The 21,681-nt window shown below is 30.8% G+C and overlaps 2 protein-coding genes, 1 long non-coding RNA gene and 1 pseudogene across 3 annotated transcripts; 2 read left to right on the forward strand and 2 right to left on the reverse strand.

Annotated features, from left to right (window-relative positions):
• Positions 1–13: 13 nt before the first annotated feature.
• Positions 14–1,130, reverse strand: LOC110708585. The gene is made up of 3 exons (XR_002508773.1): positions 628–1,130; positions 502–546; positions 14–326 (listed from the first exon to the last, which is right to left on the reverse strand). It is a non-coding gene; the product is annotated as an uncharacterized LOC110708585 (long non-coding RNA).
• Positions 1,131–2,556: 1,426 nt separating this feature from the next.
• On the forward strand, positions 2,557–4,341 carry LOC110708586 (GDSL esterase/lipase At1g54790-like). The gene is made up of 5 exons (XM_021886758.1): positions 2,557–2,926; positions 3,025–3,222; positions 3,333–3,505; positions 3,617–3,887; positions 3,967–4,341. Exons 1-5 carry the CDS (start codon positions 2,692–2,694, stop codon positions 4,233–4,235), a joined length of 1,146 nt encoding a protein of 381 aa, XP_021742450.1. The 5' UTR covers positions 2,557–2,691; the 3' UTR covers positions 4,236–4,341.
• A 33-nt stretch (positions 4,342–4,374) lies between these two features.
• LOC110708587 lies at positions 4,375–7,067 on the reverse strand (annotated as a pseudogene).
• Positions 7,068–9,175: 2,108 nt separating this feature from the next.
• Positions 9,176–13,863, forward strand: LOC110708588. The gene is made up of 7 exons (XM_021886759.1): positions 9,176–9,553; positions 11,448–11,527; positions 11,784–11,844; positions 12,313–12,370; positions 12,564–12,621; positions 12,987–13,059; positions 13,375–13,863. The coding sequence occupies exons 1-7, from the start codon at positions 9,233–9,235 to the stop codon at positions 13,465–13,467; spliced, it is 744 nt and encodes a 247-aa protein (XP_021742451.1). The 5' UTR covers positions 9,176–9,232; the 3' UTR covers positions 13,468–13,863.
• Positions 13,864–21,681: the final 7,818 nt, after the last annotated feature.

Below are 21,681 nucleotides of genomic sequence, written 5' to 3' on the forward strand. Positions count from 1 at the left end.
TATGTGAAGATTTTTTCATCAAATCAGTAAACAGGGCAGCAAATTTATTATAAATTGAGAGTACTAATGTTTGGGACAAGTTGCAGATAAGGGACTCAAGTTTCACAAATTGCAGATAGAGTACTCAACTGAAACTTTACCTTCTACAACAGGTTAACCCAACTTTAAAAAAAAGGAAAAAGAAAATTCTGACATAAAGTCAGAAGGTACTAACGTTTGTAATTGTTTTATTTTTTGAGCAATTAAAATATTGTCATTTGAACTCCAAGAATAACAGAATTCTATTTAAATTCCTCTCCACAACCATCTTCATCAATTTTCATTTTCTGCAAAAAAAAAAAAAAAAAAAAAAAAAAAAAAAAAAAAAAAAAACAGAACAAGCTATTTCATAAAATTACAGGAAAAATTATAAATTTTTAGAAAGAACTTGTAACATGTCAAGGCTAAGCAACGAATTTGGTATGCAATGAAGAATTGATAAAATGTAACATGAAAATGTACCTTGTGCTGCTAGTTCTTGCTGTTTCTCTTTTTCTTTGCTAAATCCTGTAAAAATTAATGAAATGAGTGTATGAACTTATCTAGAAATGAATGACTGAAGTTGAATAATGTCAATGTTGTTACTACCTGCAATGCTTGACTTGTAATGCTGTTGCTGTCTTGGCTCTGCTGCTGGCTTGACATAGGGTACTGGTCTTGGCTGAAGGAGTAGACAGTTTGCTCTCCTTCAACTAACACCTTCCCAATCCTTGACATGTTACAAGTTCTTTCTAAAAATTTATAATTTTTCCTGTAATTTTATGAAATAGTTTGTTCTGATTTTTTTTTTTTTTTTTTTTTTTTTTTTGCAGAAAATGAAAATTGATGAAGATGTCTGTGGAGAGGAATTTAAATAGAAGTCTGTTATTCTTGGAGTTCAAACGGCAATATTTTAATTGCTCAAAAAATAAAACAATTACAACCGTTAGTACCTTCTGACTTTATGTCAGAATTTTCTTTTTCTTTTTTTTTTTTAAAGTTGGGTTAACCTGTTGTAGAAGGTAAAGTTTGAGTTGAGTACCCTATGTGCAATTTCTGAAACTTGAGTCCCTTTTGTGCAACTTCTCCCAAACGTTAGTACTCTCAATTTATATTAACTCTTTACATTTGTTTAAAGTGAAAGAATACTATATCTTGAGGTACGTTATTCATATAGTTTGTCACAGCCACACAAATGATAGCTTTGATATTGCTATTCGTAGAAGATATATAAAAAATAAACAGTTTGCTTTGTGGAAAATTGAATTGGATAGTTTTTGCCCCACCTTTGTTACCATTTGACTCCACATGATAATTAAATTGCCCCTCCAAGTTAAGTCCTAATTCATTCATTAAATTTATATAACTATAATCCAAACTAACAAGTATTGTGTTAATTCATAAATTTGCAATTAATAGGAAGAGAGAAACAATTTCGACAACTAATTAATTGAATTTGTAGGAATAATTGGGAGTTCAAATGATGGTGCTTTAGTGCTTAATTCTTTCTCTGTCCTTGCTACTAGAATTATTTAATGGTAAATTGTGAAAGATGGATTTTCTATCTTATAATATCCTAGCACATAACGTAGTTTATGACTTACTCCTTTCCTTTTTAAAAAATTGCATGACTTATTTGGTTTTTGATAATTGCATGACTTGCATCAGTTTCCCATATTGTAAAGTCTTACCAATTTATTTACTACCTCCGGCCCAAATTACTCGCAACTTTGGGATATTATTTGTGAGATATAAAATATTCCAAAGTTACAAGTAATTTGGACCGGAGGTAGTAGTTATCTTCCCCTTATAATTTCTTAGCACATGCCCCACTTTTACATCATAATGTTATATATCATACTTTACTTGTCCCACTCTTAAATTATACGAGTACGTACATCTCATATCTTAATGCTATTGTGCAGGAACAAATGGAGTATTATTGAGTTAGTCTAAAACTCTAGGGTCTTCAACTATGACCAAAATACATACTTGTATATTTTTGGCTCAGCTCAAGGACATTAGACTTTAATTTGTTGTACATGGGAACCACTCTTTTAAACTTGTGCATTGTATTGGTTGAAGGAGCTTTTGGTCACATCTCACATGAAGCTTCAAAAAATTGATAAAAGGTTGTGTTTTATGAGAGATGCATTTCACGTATTCAACATAGATATGTTTACGGAGCATAAGGCGATGATGTGTACACGGAGAATAAGGCGATATTAGTGCTTATTTAGGGCAGAAATTAATAATAAGACGGGTGAATATAAAAATTACAAATCTCTCAACGTATTAAAAGCTAACATTTTTTAAAATAGTAGTATTACCAATTTATTAGAAAATATATTCGTGAAAGACTGTGTGACTTAAAAGTTGTATTTTAAACATGGTATTAGTACACTAATGAGCTAAATTATTTCAGCATAATGACTTTTTACCATTATACCTAATGATCACACCAAGGGCATATTTGGGATCAGGAAAAATAGGCAGGCCAATTCTGTTAGATTACTATGATTCAAAGCAAGCTTTTGTATGCCCAAGATTGTCACCAACCAACTCTTATCTTTCCCTTTAGTTTCTCACTCTTTATTGTCTTCTAACTAACAGCTTATAAAGTTTGTTCTGAGGCAATGCTAATGAAATCAAATAGCTCATCTCGCACCAGCTATGGCAATCAAGAACTCATTTACCCAATTTTTCCTCTTAACATCGATATTAATATCTTATGTCGAATCCATTGATTTCAACTACCCTGCAGTTTTCAACTTCGGCGATTCAAATTCTGATACTGGTGATCTTGTGGCTTCAGGCCTCGAGGGGATCTCCGATCCATATGGACAGACTTACTTTAAGAAACCATCAGGGAGATACAGTGATGGTCGTTTGATAATAGATTTTCTCAGTAAGATTCTAAAATTTATTCTACATATCCTCTGTTTTTCTCTGTTTTATCTATTGTGTTTCATTTTAAACCTCTCTGTTTTGTATAATGTGTTGTAGTGGATGATATGGACCTACCCTTTCTGAATGCCTATTTAGAATCCATTGGTGCACCTATTTTCAGAAGAGGTTGCAATTTTGCTACCGCAGGATCAACTATTCTTCCAGCTACTGCAACATCAGTTAGTCCCTTCTCATTTGGAGTTCAGGTGGCTCAGTTCCTCCGATTCAAAGATCGAGTACAAGATATATCTAAAAGTATGCATTTTAGCCATCCACAGAATAACACCACTACTTTTAGAATGCTTATGAAGGGGAAAAAAGTTTATGGGAGAATTTCTGATCTTGTTTTTCATGACTCCTCACAGCTACAGGTAGGAAATATGACAAGTATATCCCAGCACAAGATTCCTTTGAGAAGGCTCTTTACATGTTTGATATAGGCCAGAATGATTTGGCAGGAGCATTTTATTCAAAGTCATTTGATCAAATTCTAGCATCAATCCCATACATTTTGCAAGAATTTGAAGCTGGCATGATGGTAAAGCCCTAGGAATGACTCGGAATCTAGAATTGGCATCAGTTGTGTGTAATGTCTGTCATAAACATTGAAAACAACTAATGTTTTTCAAATGTCTGTTTTTCTTTCCAGAAATTGTATGACGAGGGGGCAAGGTTCTTTTGGATTCACAATACTGGTCCCCTTGGGTGCCTGCCTCAGAACATAGCCAAATTTGGGACAGATCGATCAAAGCTAGATGCGTTAGGGTGTGTGAGTGCACACAACCAAGCAGCTCAGCTCTTCAATCTGCAACTACATGCTCTGACCAAAAAGGTGCAGGGGCAATATCCAGATACAAATGTCACCTATGTTGATATATACTCAATAAAGACTAATCTTCTTTCAAACTATTCTAGATATGGTGAGTTTCAAATCTCTCCCTAAATTTCAGTTGTTCCTTCCATTTTGTCATGAAAATCCAATAAAATCCATATTTGCAGGATTTGAACAACCGATCATGGCTTGCTGTGGATATGGCGGTGCACCACTAAATTACGACAGTAGGGTACCATGTGGGCAAACGAAAGTCATAACTGGCAACAATGTTACTGCTAAAGGATGCAGTGACAGCACAGAGTATATAAACTGGGATGGAATCCACTACACAGAAGCAGCAAACCAGTATGTAGCATCACAAATACTCACTGGAAAATATTCTGATCCACCTTTCTCTGACAAAATGCCTTTTCTGTTAAAGCTCAAGTTCTAAAATACACAATAATGTATATTACATTAGGCCAAAACAGAGAATATAGTATGTAAAATCCAATTCATTATTCCTGAATATATGTTTCTAAAATATTTCTCTCTTAAAATTACAATGATTCATTTTACAAGTGTTATCCTTATTGAGGAGAGCAGGATTTCATTGCTATTTAGGCATTGACATAAAGAACAAAAATAAATATCTCATTCTCATCATTTTTTTTTTCTCATAGCCCTTATTAGAAGTGCCTCATCAATCAGTAGTTTACATGGTCAAACAATTTTGTTTATTCAATTATGTGTTTGTACATATACTTTACAAAAATTTTGAAAAATATTTGAAGTTACCTTGGAGCATAATCCAAACACAACCTATTTTTTGGAAACATATGCATAGTATTGTGCCATAGGGACAACAAACGCAATGACCAACAAACCTCCAACCACAAGACTGAATTGACCTCGTTTTTCATCTGTCTCCTCCTTGGACTTAAAGTTTGACTCTCTTTTATTGTCCTTGAATGATGGACCACCAGGGTCTGGAAGACCATCAATAGCAGCCACTAGCCGATTGGCACTGCTATAAATGGCTTCATTGTATTTCTCTTCAGTTGCTAATACTGTAAGTACATTTTTCCATCATCAATACTTCACCTCAACAATTATAAACTCAAGATATACAAAACTTTGTTTAAACAATATAAACCTTTTTACTTTGCACCCAAACACATTTAAACTTTCTTATTAGTAGGATTTTTTCATGATTTATGCAGAATTAAATTGATCTTTTGTAAAAGATAATCAAGTAAAGTGTGAGTATCATCAAAATGATGAATGAACTCCATTTAACCCCCCTTAAACCAAATCAAAGGACACAAGACAGAAAAAATGAAGGTTCTTTACCAGGAAGATTCTCTGACACGGTTGCATCAAGAATATTCTCTCCAACAGCCTTGACAAATGAAGGTCCACCAGTAACTGCCCCTTCCTTTTGGCTAGTGACAAGCACAACAATCCCTTTGTTATCACCATCTTCAACTGTCGGGTACCATTTCTCCAGAATTTGGTCAGCATACTCAAAAGCATCAGCTTTGCTCTGGAAGGGAACAGTAGCAAACTCACTAGTGTTAGACTTTCGTACTCCGCAGATGTTTTACAAATTCAAATCAATATGATAAATGGTCTCTAGACTCTTTATTGCAGGATAAACGAAAATTATCATGAATTTCGTATCTGAATTCACACACTGACATCTCCCAACTAAAAGACCTTAATGTCTATATTGTACTTCGTACATGACAATTACCTTTACCTAGTCTTATCTCTCCAGGCCAAGAGGGATCAGCAACACACATACCTGCAATATTTCACTAAAACTAAGGGAATTAATGCTCGAAAACTCTAGCCAAGTTTTAGATCATTGGATATCTACAAGAGTAAGAGCCTTAGAGTCAATTAGAGAAAGATAATCGAATGCCCTCTCTTGATCCATGGATTGCAACTGATTTCTCTCATTTTAGGGGGTTACACACAAACATGTAATATTGCCCTTATCTTTGTAGTAACTTCATTTGGTTTATACCTACCTTATGGTAATGGGTTTCTGTGTAATTTTTTCATCATGTCACCTCAGCTATCCAAAGCAATGCATCACAATGTCATACTCATCATCGAATTTCATAACCATAATACTATCCATACTCAGTTACTCACCTCTTGATGGTAACAACTAACAAGTTATAATAAGATTAAATAACACTATCCCATATAACACAAGCTTGGTAGTGGGATGTGCTATCATGATCATGGCACACGCGCTCCACGTATAAATGCACACAAACTCATAACCATTCATAATCTTTGTAACAAGTAAGCCATAACTGTACAGGGCCACAGGGGTGATGCACATAAAATTCAAAACTAAAAATATATGACCCTTAACACTAACATTAACAACCTTCATTTGGACTTCATTAAAAACACTAACATCAACCAAAGTTAATGGTGTATCATATTTATGAACTATTCAAGCTCGGCTCGAAAATCCCAGCAGAAGTTGAGCTATATGGCAAGTTCAACTGTAATTTAAACTCGAAAAAACAAATGATTCGGCTCTGAATTCGAATGCAAGTATAAGAGCTGATCCAAGCTCAGTCTCAGCTCGCTCAATTAGCACCCCTTATCTTATGATATCTTAAGCAGGAATTCATATTCAAAGACTGAAAAAACATGTGATCAAGTGAAACTTACTGTTAGTTTGCGGACAGTGATGAAATTAACACGGAAATTCTTTCTAGACTCTAAATCAGACAATAATCTCTTGAGATCAGACTTGGTAACACGGCTAAGAACACCTGCATCATCAACAACATATGATTCTTTTGGTGGACCTTCATTCAAAACATCAAATTCAGAAGCATTAGCACCAGAAATTGGCAAAATGGGGGAGAAATTAAGGGCTAAAGACAGAGCAAGAGCTGCTAATCCATGTTGAATGGGTGAAAACCAGTGATTGGGTACTGTAAAAGATGATGATTTTTGAGGTAAACAATTGGGTTTTTTTTAGGGAACAAATTATGGGTTTTGTGAAGGGTAATGAAAGTGATCTGGGTTTTGAAGATGAAGGTTTTGGGTTGAGAAATGGAGAGAATGTGGGAGGAGAGAGAATGGTTTCCATTTGAAAGAGGGTTTATAGTTTTAGAGAGAGAAAATTCATGGAAGAACTGATGAAGGATAATTGGATAAAAGCACAGATTTTTTTTTTCTGTGTTGGTTTGGAGAATGGTGGCTTCAAGAATTATGTGTGGTTTGCATTTTTCTTGATTTTGAATTGTTTGATTCCAGCTTTCCAAGTAACCACAACTCCACAAGATAAACGTCTATGGACCCATGAGGCCATGAGGATGTGAGAGGGGTACTTCAGTCTATTTATGTCCTATGTAAGAGTCGAGTATTATTTTACGGAATTAACTAACAACATTAGAGGTCTTTAAGGACTTGTTTTGTTCACCTTATAAAAATAAGTTTTTTGTCTAATTAGTTCAATTCAGATTAGTTATAATAAGGTTCAATAAGTTTAAAAAAGCCTAATAAATTCATGTTTTCAAAAAAAAAAAAAAAAAGGTTCAAAAAGGTCTAAGAAGTTCCTATAAGTTAATTAAGGTTTAATAAGTTTCTATAAGTTAAATAAGGTCTAATAAGTTCTAACCAAGTCTAATAATAAGGTCAATTAAGGTCCAATAACTTCTAATAAGCTTAATCAAGTCTAATAAGTTCAACAAGTTCTAGTAATTTAATAAGTTTAATAAAGTTAAATAAGTTCAGTTTAAATTTGTTCAAGTTTAATAAGGTGAAGAAAACATACTCTAAACTCTGTCATATGGAACATTAACTCTTAAGTGTCTTAGGACCTGTTTACATTTACTGTACTGAACTGAACTGAATTGATTGGAGCTGAACTGAACTAAACAAAATAGAGCTAAAATGAATAATTTATTAGAGAAGGAAATTAGGAGCTAAACTAAATTGAACTGAACTGAACTGATTAGAGCCGAACTGAATTGAACTAAATAGAGCTGAATTGAATTGATCTGAAATTAAGCTGAAGTGAACAGATCCTTGATTAGGTTCCCTTAAAGTGAATAAAAATCTCTTAAAATGAACGGAATATAAAGATGAAAAAAAAGGTAGGTCTAATTTTATACAAAATCTTTCAAGTATGTTTTTTAAAAATAATCTTTATAATGTTTGAGTTCATGATCAACAATAATTAAGTTGAAAGTCTAATCTTTTTTTTTTTTCGAAAAACAACACTCTAAGAGTAGGGGGAAGGAAAAGGGAATCATCACCTCAAAGTCTGACCATTGTAGCCAACTTTTTGTTATACATCTATACTTAATGCTTTTAATTATATATATACTTAATGCTTTTAATTATATATCTAACTTTGATTGGGTGTGTTGTACGTTTTTTTTCCTTTAATTATTATTTTTGTTTAACAATATGTACAATGCAGTATGTAGATATTGCAATATGATAATTATATTAATAATTCAAAGCATCGCTCGAGCCACACATTAGTTTATTGTTTACAATGAGAGTAAATAAGATGAACAAAATAAAGTCGAAGCTCTTAAGGTGGGATTTGAGATTGTAAACTAGTGTGTGGTTCGGGTGATGCCCCGGGTTGCTAGATTGTACTTGTTTAATTTGCTAATCAATTCGACTGTTTAGATAGTAAGACTTGTTGATTTCGAGTTTAAATCTTGTTATAAACATTTTTTTAGCTGTCAAACTCAATCATTATATAATGGAAACAAACAGTATAATAAGATACAAATTAACTCATCTAAGTTAACTATATTAAGACTAGAATAGACCCGGTCTACATTAACTTATTGTAGACCCAATCTTCTAGTATACCATACGAATGTAATTATATCATACGAAATGAGATTATATTATTATAAAAGTGATTATATCATCTTGAAACTATTATGTAAATGTATCACTCAAAGAGTGAATTTATCATTATAAAAAGTATCAAATAGTAAATTACATCATTCAAAAGATGATTTTTAAATTTTATCAATAATTATATAATCTCATTAAATGGTTTAATATGAGATCAAAATATGACTCACAAATAGATAATTATATCATCTAAAGAAACTGATTATATCATCCAGAATGTGATTATATTATTTGAAAGTGTCAAATTTTGGGTCTACAATAATTTATTGTAGAGCGGGTCCATACAAGATCAATTGTAATTTCGTTAGTTACTGACATGTCAAACTTAAAAAAGGTGACATGTAAAATATATTATATTTTAGGAACGCTTTTTAATATAAAAGTATAGATTTGTAATTAATCAAACCCCATCCTTAATTGGTTAAGCAATATTTTTACAATTTGTTGATTAAGCAGTTACTATAAACATTATCCCACATTATCTAAACACCATTCTCTAGTGGCCATGGCTGCTATCTTCACAATCTCATGGCAGTTCTCCTTCCTTCCTCCCTCCACCACTCTCAATCAAAACCACCTCAAACCCTTAAACCCATTTCTTCTCTCTCCTCTAACCCCAAAATTCAATCTTTAACCTCAAAAAAGAGGGATTTTATCTTCCAATCAATTTCTCTCTGCATTGCTTCATTAATCCTTGAAACCCCATCTGCCATTTCTGCAACTGAAGCTCCTCCTCCTTCAAAATCGATTCTTTCGGGTATTTTGAACACTAAATCATGGTTTCAGTTTTTTGGTGATGGGTTTTCCATTCGTGTTCCTCCTGAATTTCAGGACGTTATGGAACCTGAGGTTTGATTCTTTCTTTCTTTCATATAATAATTTCCTTGACTATGTTCTTGGTTTTTATGCATTTGGTATAAAGTATGCTTAATTTTGTATAAAGAAGCAATTAATTGGGAAACTGAGGGATGCCCAAATGATTTTGTGGTATCATTGTTGGTATTGGATAATGGGGTTTATACATTGTATTGGGAAATTGTTTGTTGTCTAAATTGTGTTGTGAGTGGATAAATTACTTAAATGGTTGGAGTTTATATGTGTGGCATGACGAGGAAGTCTATGGTAACATCTGATATTGATCAATCTCACAGTCACACAAACACATGCATAGTAAATTGGTTGGTTGAGAATTAGAGGTTTTGAATTAGCGGTTGTAGTTTACATGTGTGTGAGATTGATCAATGTCGGATATTTAGCTAGGCTTTCTGTATTGAGAGAGTGCTTGAAAGGTTGGAATACGTGATGTTCAGCAAGAGTAATTAAATCTAGGAAATGGAAATGGAAATGGAAATGGAAATGGAACTGATAATGATAATGGGAATGTGAATGGAACATAGAATGTGCAATGGTATCTTTGGATAGCTTAACATACACAGTTAAATTCTAGAATTTTTACTTGTATAGGCATTTTTTTTGCATTCACAAGGATTGGTATAGAATGCTCAAGGATTAAGAAAGGAAAACTTGGTGTGATGAACTAAGAAATTAGAAGAGTGGTTGGCTGTACATATTCAAACTACTTTGAGTCAGACACCGTCATGAAATATGTATAAAATGGCTCTTGAACACTTCAAATGAGACTATGAGAGTAGTAACAGATAGAATTCCATGTTATTTTCCGCCCTTGCTTCATAGTTCATAGTTGTTATAATACTATATCTTTGTCCCACACTTTGAGTAAAACACTATAGAGACTAAATCTTATAGCTCAAGTAATCGTGTATGTTGGCTTGTACTTCGTATAAATCAAGGGCAATCTGTAACAATTGAGGTGCAAGAGGAGTGTAACCCTTAGAGCCTATTTGTTAAGTGGTGACATATGGTGATAATGAAATTGAATTTATAGTACTATTTTGTGAGAAAATTCACATGTCAATTCTCATAATAATGCTTAGTTTACCTCAAATATTTCATTTTCTTCACAAATTATTATTACCATTTGGGAAACAGTAGTGGGTGATAATGGAAATATTTGAAGAAAAAACATGAATTTGGAATGTTATTGTATTACCATAGACATTATGATGCTACTTTCCTAGCATAATTACATTCAAATGTATTCCTAGTACCGCCATTCAAATGTATCTCATGATCAAAAGAAAATTTTGATCATGAGATAGTTGAGGTAGTAATATACACTAGACTTTCTAGTTGTTTAGGAAGATACACCTTTTGGATAATATGACTTGGGAGTGTAATTAGTTAGATAACTTGTGTAGGGTATGCTGTTGCAGTGATGACTGATAAGGCCATAAGCTTTCTGAAATATTGAGTATTTAGAGCCTTTTATATAATTATGATAGAATTCGCCACTTCATAAATTTGCAGTTGAACCAGTTACCTTCAATTTGACCATGTTGCAAACTGCTGGAGTTTCCCTACGGTTAGGTCTGTGGTTAATTAATTGTAGAGGTTTGATGATGGAAATTGAATCCTTATTTGACAACACCTTGTTTATCTTTGTTCTCTAATGATGCATATCTTGGGAACATGTTGGTTAAATCACCGAATGTGGTATTTGGAAATTAGTTTTGTGTTCATTTTACGCCTGTCCAAATTGGATAGATTTCTTATAGATCATGTTACAGGACTTCCACCTTTTCCGCTTCAGGATTTAATGCTGGGTTGTCCCTCCAAATTGGATAGATTTCTTATAGATTATGCTCCACCGTTTCCCTTTCAGGATTTTAATGCTGGGTTGTCCCTTTATGGAGATAAGGCAAAGCCAAAGACTTTTGCTGCACGGTTTGCCTCTTTTGACGGGTAAACATAGTGTCTTTTCTCCTCTTTTGAGTTTTATTCACTACAAGATTTCACCTCTGTATAATTAGTCTTTGTCCATTATATATGTTTCTCAGTTTTTGAGATACCAGTAAGAAATTATGGCATATAGTGTTGTCAGTTTTGCTATGTAATTGCAGCGAAGGGAAACAACAAATTTTGCTTGATATTGGGTTTATTTCTGTCATCGAGCTTTATTACTTATTTGGGAATACTAACTTCTTCTGCATTTATACAGGTCTGAGGTAGTAAGTGTAATTATCAAGCCATCCAACTCATTGAAAATTACATTCTTAGAGGTGTGTTTCTTGTTTTACTTCGTTTACTTCACAGATTATCCAATGTTGGCTATCTTAAGGAATTTGTTTGGTTGAAGTGTTATATTCCCTTTTGTTGATCTTCTGACTCAGGCTTCATACAATGTTGTCGAGTATGCTGCATTCATGCTATTCTGTCTGTTTCAAGTTCTGCAACTTAAGCATGATTCATTCATTAGAAGTTTTTGTTCTATGTTCATGTTATCAATTGACTCTGGGCATCTATCTCTTCTAAGCTGCTACATACTACCAAAATAAGTTGCTGAAGCACCTATGGGGTCCTCTTTCTTTGTCTTTCTCAGCTTTTCGCGTGACCTGACCAATTTTACGTTTAACCTTTTAGCTAGATTCACTAACCTCATTTGTTGTTACTATGTTGAACCTTGTATCACCTGCTTTCTTTCCTACAGAATGTACTACTCTCTTGATATGATAATCATTTTTTTACAGGCTCAGGACATTACTGATATAGGCTCTCTAAAAGAAGCAGCAAAGATTTTCATTCCAGGTATATGTATTACCATTCAGAGCCCCTCTCCCTCCTTTCTTAAAACAGAAATTGGGGATTAAGAGATTTTATACATGAAAGATATGCAGCTATGCTATTTGATGCTGTTTTGCTGTGACTTGCTGGTTCACAGCTTCCTGATTTGTCTACTATGGCTTGATTGTTCTTTATCTTTTGTTTGGTGCCATGGCAGGTGGGTCATCACTGTATTCCGCACGAACTATTAAAATAAAAGAAGAGGATGGTTATAGGTAAAAATCTATCAAATTGATATTTCTGTAAATGGTGCAAAAATAATATCTGTCTTTTCCTTTTGTTGGCAATATGAAGAATAGGCTAGCACATCCGAAAAGTAGTTTATTTGAAAATTTGGTGGTGGGAGGTCAAAACAGAAAATATGTTATCTCGATGGTTGTCATCTTTATTTATGTTAATTAGTTATGTTCTATTAACTAATCGTCTCATTTTGGTGGGGGCATTTACCTGTCTATTAGTTCTATTTTATTTCTTGCTTTAGACATTTTGATACAGAGTATTATTTAGCAGTATGAAAATATATCTGACTCTTCCCAGAGTAACTGTTAGTCTCACGTTTGTTGTATCTCATGTCACCCAGGACATACTATTTCTACGAGTTTGGCAGAGATGAACAACATGTTGCACTTGTAGCTGCTGTTAATGGAGGAAAGGTATTTTCTAGTCTACTTGTAGAATTTTATATAATTAGTCTTTTAATCCCAGTCTAGGAATGACAACACTCTATTTAGAAAGTACTAGCATATAGCAATTTTTAGCTACCGATATAAAAGGTGTATTCCCTTGATCTTATCGAAGTAGTCATCATATATACTATCGATAGTGTAGATCTTTTCATATTGTAGCCATTATATTAGCTTCCACAGTGTATAATGGGCATGCTTCTTGCAATCATATTGTGGACTGAAAGGATTCCAGTTGTTTTAACTTCACAATATGATGTTTCATGTTCGCTATAAATTGTGCAGGCATTTGTTGCTGGAGCGACTGCCCCACAGTCTAAGTGGGATAGCGATGGTGTAAAACTTCGCAGTGCTGCCTTGTCTCTGACGCTGTTGTAGTCCTACTTTGACAACTGAGGTTTAGCTTTGTTTATTATCATCTTAAGACTGGAGTCATTACATTTTGCTTGAAAGTCAGTTCCTTTTGTTCCCCTTCTTGGTGATACAGTAGGTCAGTACCTATGATCTGGGCAGTGTGGGCATATTGTAATTGTACATCATATTCAAAATATCATTGTTAGGGTGTTTGCATGTCTTGTTCGAGTATGTTGTAGAAATTCTGTTACAGGCAACATACAACTAGAGGTTCATGGATTATAATTAATATTGTGCATAATTGCATGTTCTTTACATTTGTATTCGCGTGCAAGATTTTACATGCACTTTGATGAAGAGACTTGTTCCTGGATTAATGTAATACAGTATTAGTAATATTCTTTGTGTTTTAATCGAAAATCACCCTTTTAATTTTGTTTGGGAAAATTGAAATCATCTACAAGTAGATTATATTCTTCAGATACCCTAAATCCGGAGCAAAAGTCTTTTACCCTGGACTTAGTTATGTCACCCCCCTTTAGGTGCACGGTATAAAATTTGCACTGTCCAAACCTACTGAACTACATCAGATATCAGATTAGGATCTGTTCAGCCTGAACTCCGGCTTTAGCGTCTTTTATAAAATGCATGCCTTATTTGTTGGTCTTTGGTGTATATGTTTGGGCAAATTCTTAGAAAGGCATGTGTATGATTTGCTGGATTTGAGAAAGCATGTTAAAGATTAAGTAAATAAACATGTTATTGATAAGAAAAATAATATGGGAAGAGAATATAGTTAAAAGACAAGTTGACTAAAAATGACTGTCATAATTGCATTATTAAAAAACATTCAAATAAGCTAGATTGAAGGATTCACAAAGCTAAAGTAGTTTTTAATTGATTGTTGAATGAATACAACGGATGATGGCGATTGATACTAAGTTGTTTAAGGATTGGTATCGTTTTGGCAATGTTGACTAGGTTGATTGTCATCTTCACTGATTATGAAACTTTAAATTAGTTGATTGGTATCTTCTTGATTTGCTCCTCAAATCAAATAATGTGCTTGTGCGTGCTAGGTGCTACCCAAGTATTTATTACCCATAAATAAAAGGGTTCAACCTCAATCGACAAACCCATAATGGCATCGGCATAGTTAGAGTGGCTTAAAAATCAATATTGTCCATAATGTTAAAATAAATTCTTATAAAATCAAAGTAAGTTCAGTTTAGCAAAAAATAAGTTCTAATTTGTTAATCAAGTGATTAGTTTTCTTGTATAATTATATAATATAATCTATATCTATACTTCTATACTTAGTTAGTATTTAAAAACTCAAACCACCATCATTCATATGCCACATGTCCTCACAAGTTATTCATATGCCACATGTCCTAACAATTCACTCATATGCCACATGTTACTTCCCTTACCTTTTTAATATTAAAAAATTAAAATAAAAATATTACATAATGTTAAAGTCTTTATGCCTAACTTGCACATTTAAGTAAGAAAATGAAGTGTTTCATTTCTATCACGATAGAATAAAGTTGAATTAATTATTACATAAACATATGAAGTATAATAAAAATAGTCTTTTTATCTCTTAAACTTAAAATATAGCTTAAACTAATACGAAGTATGTCATTTCATATTCTACAATATTCATGTATATATACTTAACTAAATTCCTTCATATTCTTCTACAATCCCACCCTCACTTTTTTTTTTAATAAGTTTTCACATCATTCACCTCAAAAGTCATGTAACAATAATTTCGTAGTTTCAACTATTAAAAAGCATACATTTATATAAAAATAACATAAGTTATAACACGTGCATTGAACGGGCCAAAATGCTAGTTCTTTCTTAATTGATGGACTAATTAAGGATGATTTTTGTTATGGAAGATTCTTCCCTAAACTATTGTTAATCTTGGAGTAGCTTAGATACAATGCTACTGTATTATAATCTAATCTAATATATATAAATAAAGTAGGCATTTTTCGGAAGCATTCGGGGCGCCACATAAGAAAAGTAAATATTTCGTCCAATGATAAATTAGATTTGTATTTTAATTTTGAATAAAAAAATTGTATCGCCACGTAGGTAAAAGTAGCGAATAAGATATGGTATTTATCTCATAAAATTTTAATGCCACATAAAAAAATTGTATCGCCACGTAGGTAAAAGTAGCGAATAAAATATGATATTTATCTTATAAAATTAAAGTAGACATTTTTCGAAAGCATTCGGGGCGCCACATAAGAAAAGTAAATATTTCGTCCAATGATAAATTAGATTTGTATTTTAATTTTGAATAAAATAATTGTATCGCCACGTAGGTAAAAGTAACGAATAAGATATAGTATTTATCTTATAAAATTTTAATGCCACATAAAAAAATTGTATCGCCACGTAGGTAAAAGTAGCGAATAAAATATGATATTTATCTTATAAAATTTTAATGCCACGTGGATGAAAAACCACAAATTTTATTTATCATTATCTTTATTTATCTTATAATAATTTTCATCTATCTTATCTTTATTTGTCTTATAATAATTTTTTTGGAAAAAAAATTATCTTAAAAAGAAAAGTGCACAAATTTTACCAACGTAGAATAGGAATGACAACTCCACTTTAATAATGCAACCGAATCAAAATTATCTTATAAATGATTTTTTTCTAACCATTAAAGTATAATAAGTATGATAATTCCACTTTAATACTTAACACTTCCGGTCAAATAAAAATTTAAGGGAAAATTATCTAGCTTGTGACACTATATCACAAATACTAAATAATACCTCCGAAAAATAATTATATTTAAATGATAAATTATCATTATAAGATAAATTTTGATAGTGTTTATGATAAGAAATTAAAATTGTTCATTAATCATAATTAAATTAAATTTTTTTATACCTACTGTTATAAATTGACACATGTACGACACCAACAAAATTTCATATTTATACAAAATTCACATCTAGAGAATTTTGTATTGGTAATTTTGTGTCAGTTTTAGGTCATCAATGGTAGGGTACTTTTTAGCTTAATTTCATATGTTTATGTTTTGTTTGATGAATTTCGTTTTTACATGCAGATCAGAGAATTAAATTCGAGCAAAAATGATTAAAAATTCAAAGTACGAGTTTTTCACCTGTTTGATGTACTAAATTTCCGCAAACAAAAATAGCTTAATAAGTCTGTTTATGGTTGTAACACCCCCAATAATTCTCCCATTTCCAAACCACTTACTTTAAATAAAAATAAAGGAGAACCATTGGCATGTTACCGCCACGTGTTAAAACGTTAAGGCTTTATCAAAGTATTGCAGCGGAAATCCAACTTAAATCTTAAAATAATATAATTTAGAAAACCAATAAGTCAAAGCTAACAAATTGGAACCATAAAGGCCCTTATTTAAAACCAAACCAATAATCAAAGTCCCAAAACATAATTAAAGTAGTAAAACATAAATAAGTTCAACACAAAGGACGAATACTCTCAATCACATCAATCCCTTGACAATGCGTATGTCAAATCACCGAACTTCACATCATCAAACTAACCTGTGCAATACTGCTCCCCAATAATACAAGTGTAATAATTGGATCATCACAGGGTCATTGAAAGGCGAATGCCATGACCAAAAGAAAACACAAAAAAGCACGCAATCAGCAAAGCTGAGTACATACAAGTTACAACGTACCAAGCCTAGCATGCTCAACTAATTAAAGTAAATAAACATACAACACGAATTCATTAATCAAGACTCCACACTTAAAAAATTCACTCGACTCAACATACTTGCTAATCAATTCCAAACACTTGACTCTTTATATTTAATTTAATTAATTTAGTTTGGAGTAAGCAATAGACGAGGTTGTCCAATCCACCAAATCATTTTGGTCCCAAATGACCATTTAAAATAAAAGTTTAGCGCGGTGCAAGAATGGGCGCGACTCCATTCTCACAAAGTTAGTCTAGGATCCCATCTAACTTTCATTATAAAATAAAAATGTAAATACTAAAAGAGAAGAGGACATGTTGATCAAACAAGCCTCGGAAAGCCACGGGCTACCACCGTGTACCCCAACCCATAATTGTCAATACTCTAGAAGTGCACGCTTTCCAGAGTTTTATTGCTCATCCATGTTTCACTTTACGTGATTATAATTTTAATTAATAGCCGAATTTATAATTTTAATTAATAGCCGACTCAATCAAATAGACCATACATAAAAATCATACATCAATTTACTTTTAATCTTATTTAGGACAATGGTGATCACATCCCAAATTGACCTTTAATTCCATTAAACTTCTAAATTATTCAAAATTGTTGAACATAGTCAACCCACCTAGCCATTTTGGCTTAATCCACCTTTACTCAACATATTAACAAGTCATGATTGAGTAATAAATAAATAAATAATAACCTTGTGGAATAATTAATAAATTCATTCCACTTAAACCATTCAATTCCAATCCTTTAATAATCCAAATGTGGTTAACAAACCAATCCAATAAAAATATGCTTGTATCAACATTCCATACAAACAATTAATCCAATATAATTCAACATGTTTGCATCCATAATTCCATACAAACATAATCAATTCACCAAAACATGTCTCATAAACATAAGCACATGAATTAATTAAATGTATAACCAAACAATTTTCATCCAAGTGTTCTCTAATCATGAAACTAAGTTCTTTTCTTTGGTACCTAAACATGATACTACTTACAACGAAGTAGATATGTACGTACCTCGTGTAAACAATCTTTTGTGCCACTTTACTAACTAGAAATCACCTTCAATAAACTCCTCTCCTAAACCAAATAATAACATCTCAATCAATACCGTACCCAATCAATCAAATTTACAGCAATACTAACTTACTTAAAAACCTCCGAAGTCCAAATCAAACAACACTTTAAAACCTTCCCTTTAGTTAAAATTAAAGGCTTATATATAGTTCTTTAAATTTTCTTCATAAAAACCTTAAAATACATTCTTATACATGAAATTACAGCAAGTTAAAAGTCTAATAAAAATCTGAAAATTATTTTTAAACCTTTAATAATCTCCCTTTTTAATGGATGATTAAACCCTCTTTATAAAACATCAAAAGCAGTACTTAGAAACTATTTCCAACACTTAAAAATTCAATAAAAACATATATTTATGCTTAATTAACTTTAAACATAATTAATTTTATTAAAACTGAAGGATAAAATTTTAAGTATAAAAAAACTTCGTTAAAATAAAAAAATGCCCGAAAATCATATTTAGAGGCTGAATTCGGCCACATGAAAAACACTACTTTTTCATCAAAATTGGAGAGTTCAGAACCTGATCGGGATTAAAACGGTATTACTATTAATGAACGGAAATCTTAAAATTAAAACACAAATTTAAGTGTTTAAAATAATCTGGAGTTAAGTTAAACTAATCAGTAGTTATAATCACCAAAATTTCAAAACATCATTACTATAAAAGCCCTAAATCAATTGTTCATAAAAACCAAAAAATCATGATTTTCAATAATTAAAAACCCTAGGTTATATAATTTACAAAATTGAAAATTATGACATTATAAAATCTGAAATTATAAAGTTTAATCATCAAAATACAAATTGATACTAATTAAATTACTTTCAAACAATAAAATCAAAATCCATAAATCAATAATTATAATTATACAAATTAATAAAACAAAGGAGAGAGAAAATAAGACTAACCTTTTTGTGTGGAATTTTTTTTGGGGATTCATGGGGTATTTATAGGAGACAATTGTAGGGTAAATAGGAAGATGGGCCTCATAAAAATAATGGGTCAATTAAGTAAACAAATGGGTTAGGCTTGTTTGATTGGACATAAATTGTAGAATAAAGGTGCATAAAATAATTTATTCAAATAATTTTTCGACCCAAATTAATAATTTGAAACTTTTGATATTAAACTATGGAAAATAACAAATAAATATTATAAATAAAATAAATTTTCATTTTTAAAATATTTAAAAATACGGGGGATTACAATGGTAATATTGGACGAAGAGGTATTTTTAAAAACAAATATTGTGATTTGGATTGCATAATCAACTTGTTAAATTAATTTAGGGCTTGTTTGGCATCAGTTTTAGTTTTCAGTTTCTTGTTTTTTGAAAAACCAAAAACAGGAAACAAGAAAAAGGTGTTTCCACTTTTCTGTTGCCAGTTTTCAAAATTATCATAATTTTAATAAGTTTATATAATTTTTGATTCATTATGGGACTCATATCATATACAATTAGAAAACAAAAAACCAAAAAACAGAAAACCACAACAATGTCAAACGAACCCTTAATTTCTTATTTTTAATTTTAGGGTGATTACACAAGTTCATGCCTCAATTTAAAGCCAACTGTGTTCAACATTTTTGTCCAAACTTGATTGAAGACTATGAAATGTTTACTCTATTAGAAACTTTTCAGTCGTTCCAAATAATAAGCAATATCGCGTTGTCATATCGACAACAAAATAATGATTCAATAATTAATGATGAAAAAATTCCAATGCATAGATTTGATTTTATACATTTACAATTTTTAGATTTATTCCGCAACAATTATATTGATGTTTTTTATTAGGTTTTAATAATATTCTTCCATATATTTATGTGTATTTAATAATTTTTTTTTACGTTTTGCTTATGTGTAATTTTTTTTAATGTTCTTATTGAAATATTTATTAGGAAAAATAAGTTTATATAAAGCTTTGGAATAATATTTTTGTTGAGCATACGAAACAGAAAAAATCAACTTAAGTTTGTTTTTTTTTTAAAAAATTATTCTTATTCATTATTCAAGTATGCAAAACTTGAATTTCTTAAATTGAAATAAACTATGAAAATATTATCTCATTCGTCGGGTGGTTAAATAAAATCATTTAGATCGATCAAAAGATTTTTTTAATTATTTTTAAAAAATATTATACTTCTAATATAAAAGATAATAAGAAATTACAAAATAATATACAAAATGAAATACAAAAAAACCGTGAATTACACGGGCTTACATCTAGTACATATAAATAAAGTAGGCATTTTTGGAGAGCATTGGGAGTGCCATATAAGAAAAGGTATATTTTCGACCAATTAAAAATTAGATTTCTATTTTATTTTAGAATTAAAAAAATCACTCGCCACCTAAACAAAAGTGACGAATGAAATTTTAAAATTTTTCCACGTAGGTAAAAACGACGAATAGTAATTTATTAGGATTTTAATTATTTAAGAACACTAAATTTTATCATTTTTATTTGTTACAAAACTAAAAATTATTCTTTAGATATTAGGATTTATATTATTTAAAAAACTAAAAATTATATTTTGATATTTAAAAAATATAAATTATCATTTGATGTTAATGGTTTTATGTAAATATCTGATGATATGATACTTTCCTACATAATTTTAAAACTTATAATGCAAGAAAAAAATTAAGAGATCACCAAAAAAATCTAATATATATAAATAAAGTAGGCATTTTTGGAGAGGATTGGAAGCGCCACATAAGAAAATGTATATTTTCGACCAATTAAAAATTAGATATATATTTTATTTTAGAATTAAAAAAATCACTCGCCACTTAAACAAAAGTGACGAATGAAATTTTAAATTTTTGCCACGTAGGTAAAAACTACGAATAGTAATTTATTAAGATTTAAATTATTTAAGAACACTAAATTTTATAATTTTTATTTGTTACAAAACTAACAATTATCTTTAGATATTAGGATTTATATTATTTAAAAAACTAAAAAAATTATATTTTGATATTTAAAAAATATAAATTATCATTTGATGTTAATGGTTTTATGTAAATATTTGATGATATGATATTTTCATACAAAATTTTAAAACTTATAATGCAAGAAAAAAAATTAAGAGATCATCAAAAAAATATTTATATACAAAATGTATATAAAAATTTGTGCATCGCACGCCACATAAGCAAAAGTAATATTTTGACCAATGAAAAATTAGATTTATATATTAATTTTGAATTTAAATTTTCATCGTCATTTAAGTTAAAATTAACAAATGAAATTTGAGAATTGAAAACAAAAAAATAGTAATTTAAGATTTAAATTATGAAAAAAAAAACAAAAAATATCTTTTTTATTATCTTTTACATTAGGATTTATATTATTTTAACAAATAATTAGAAATTAAAAAAT

The sequence above is a fragment of the Chenopodium quinoa genome, unplaced genomic scaffold (genome assembly GCF_001683475.1).
Source record: "Chenopodium quinoa cultivar QQ74 unplaced genomic scaffold, ASM168347v1, whole genome shotgun sequence".
NCBI classification, from domain to species: Eukaryota; Viridiplantae; Streptophyta; class Magnoliopsida; order Caryophyllales; family Amaranthaceae; genus Chenopodium; species Chenopodium quinoa.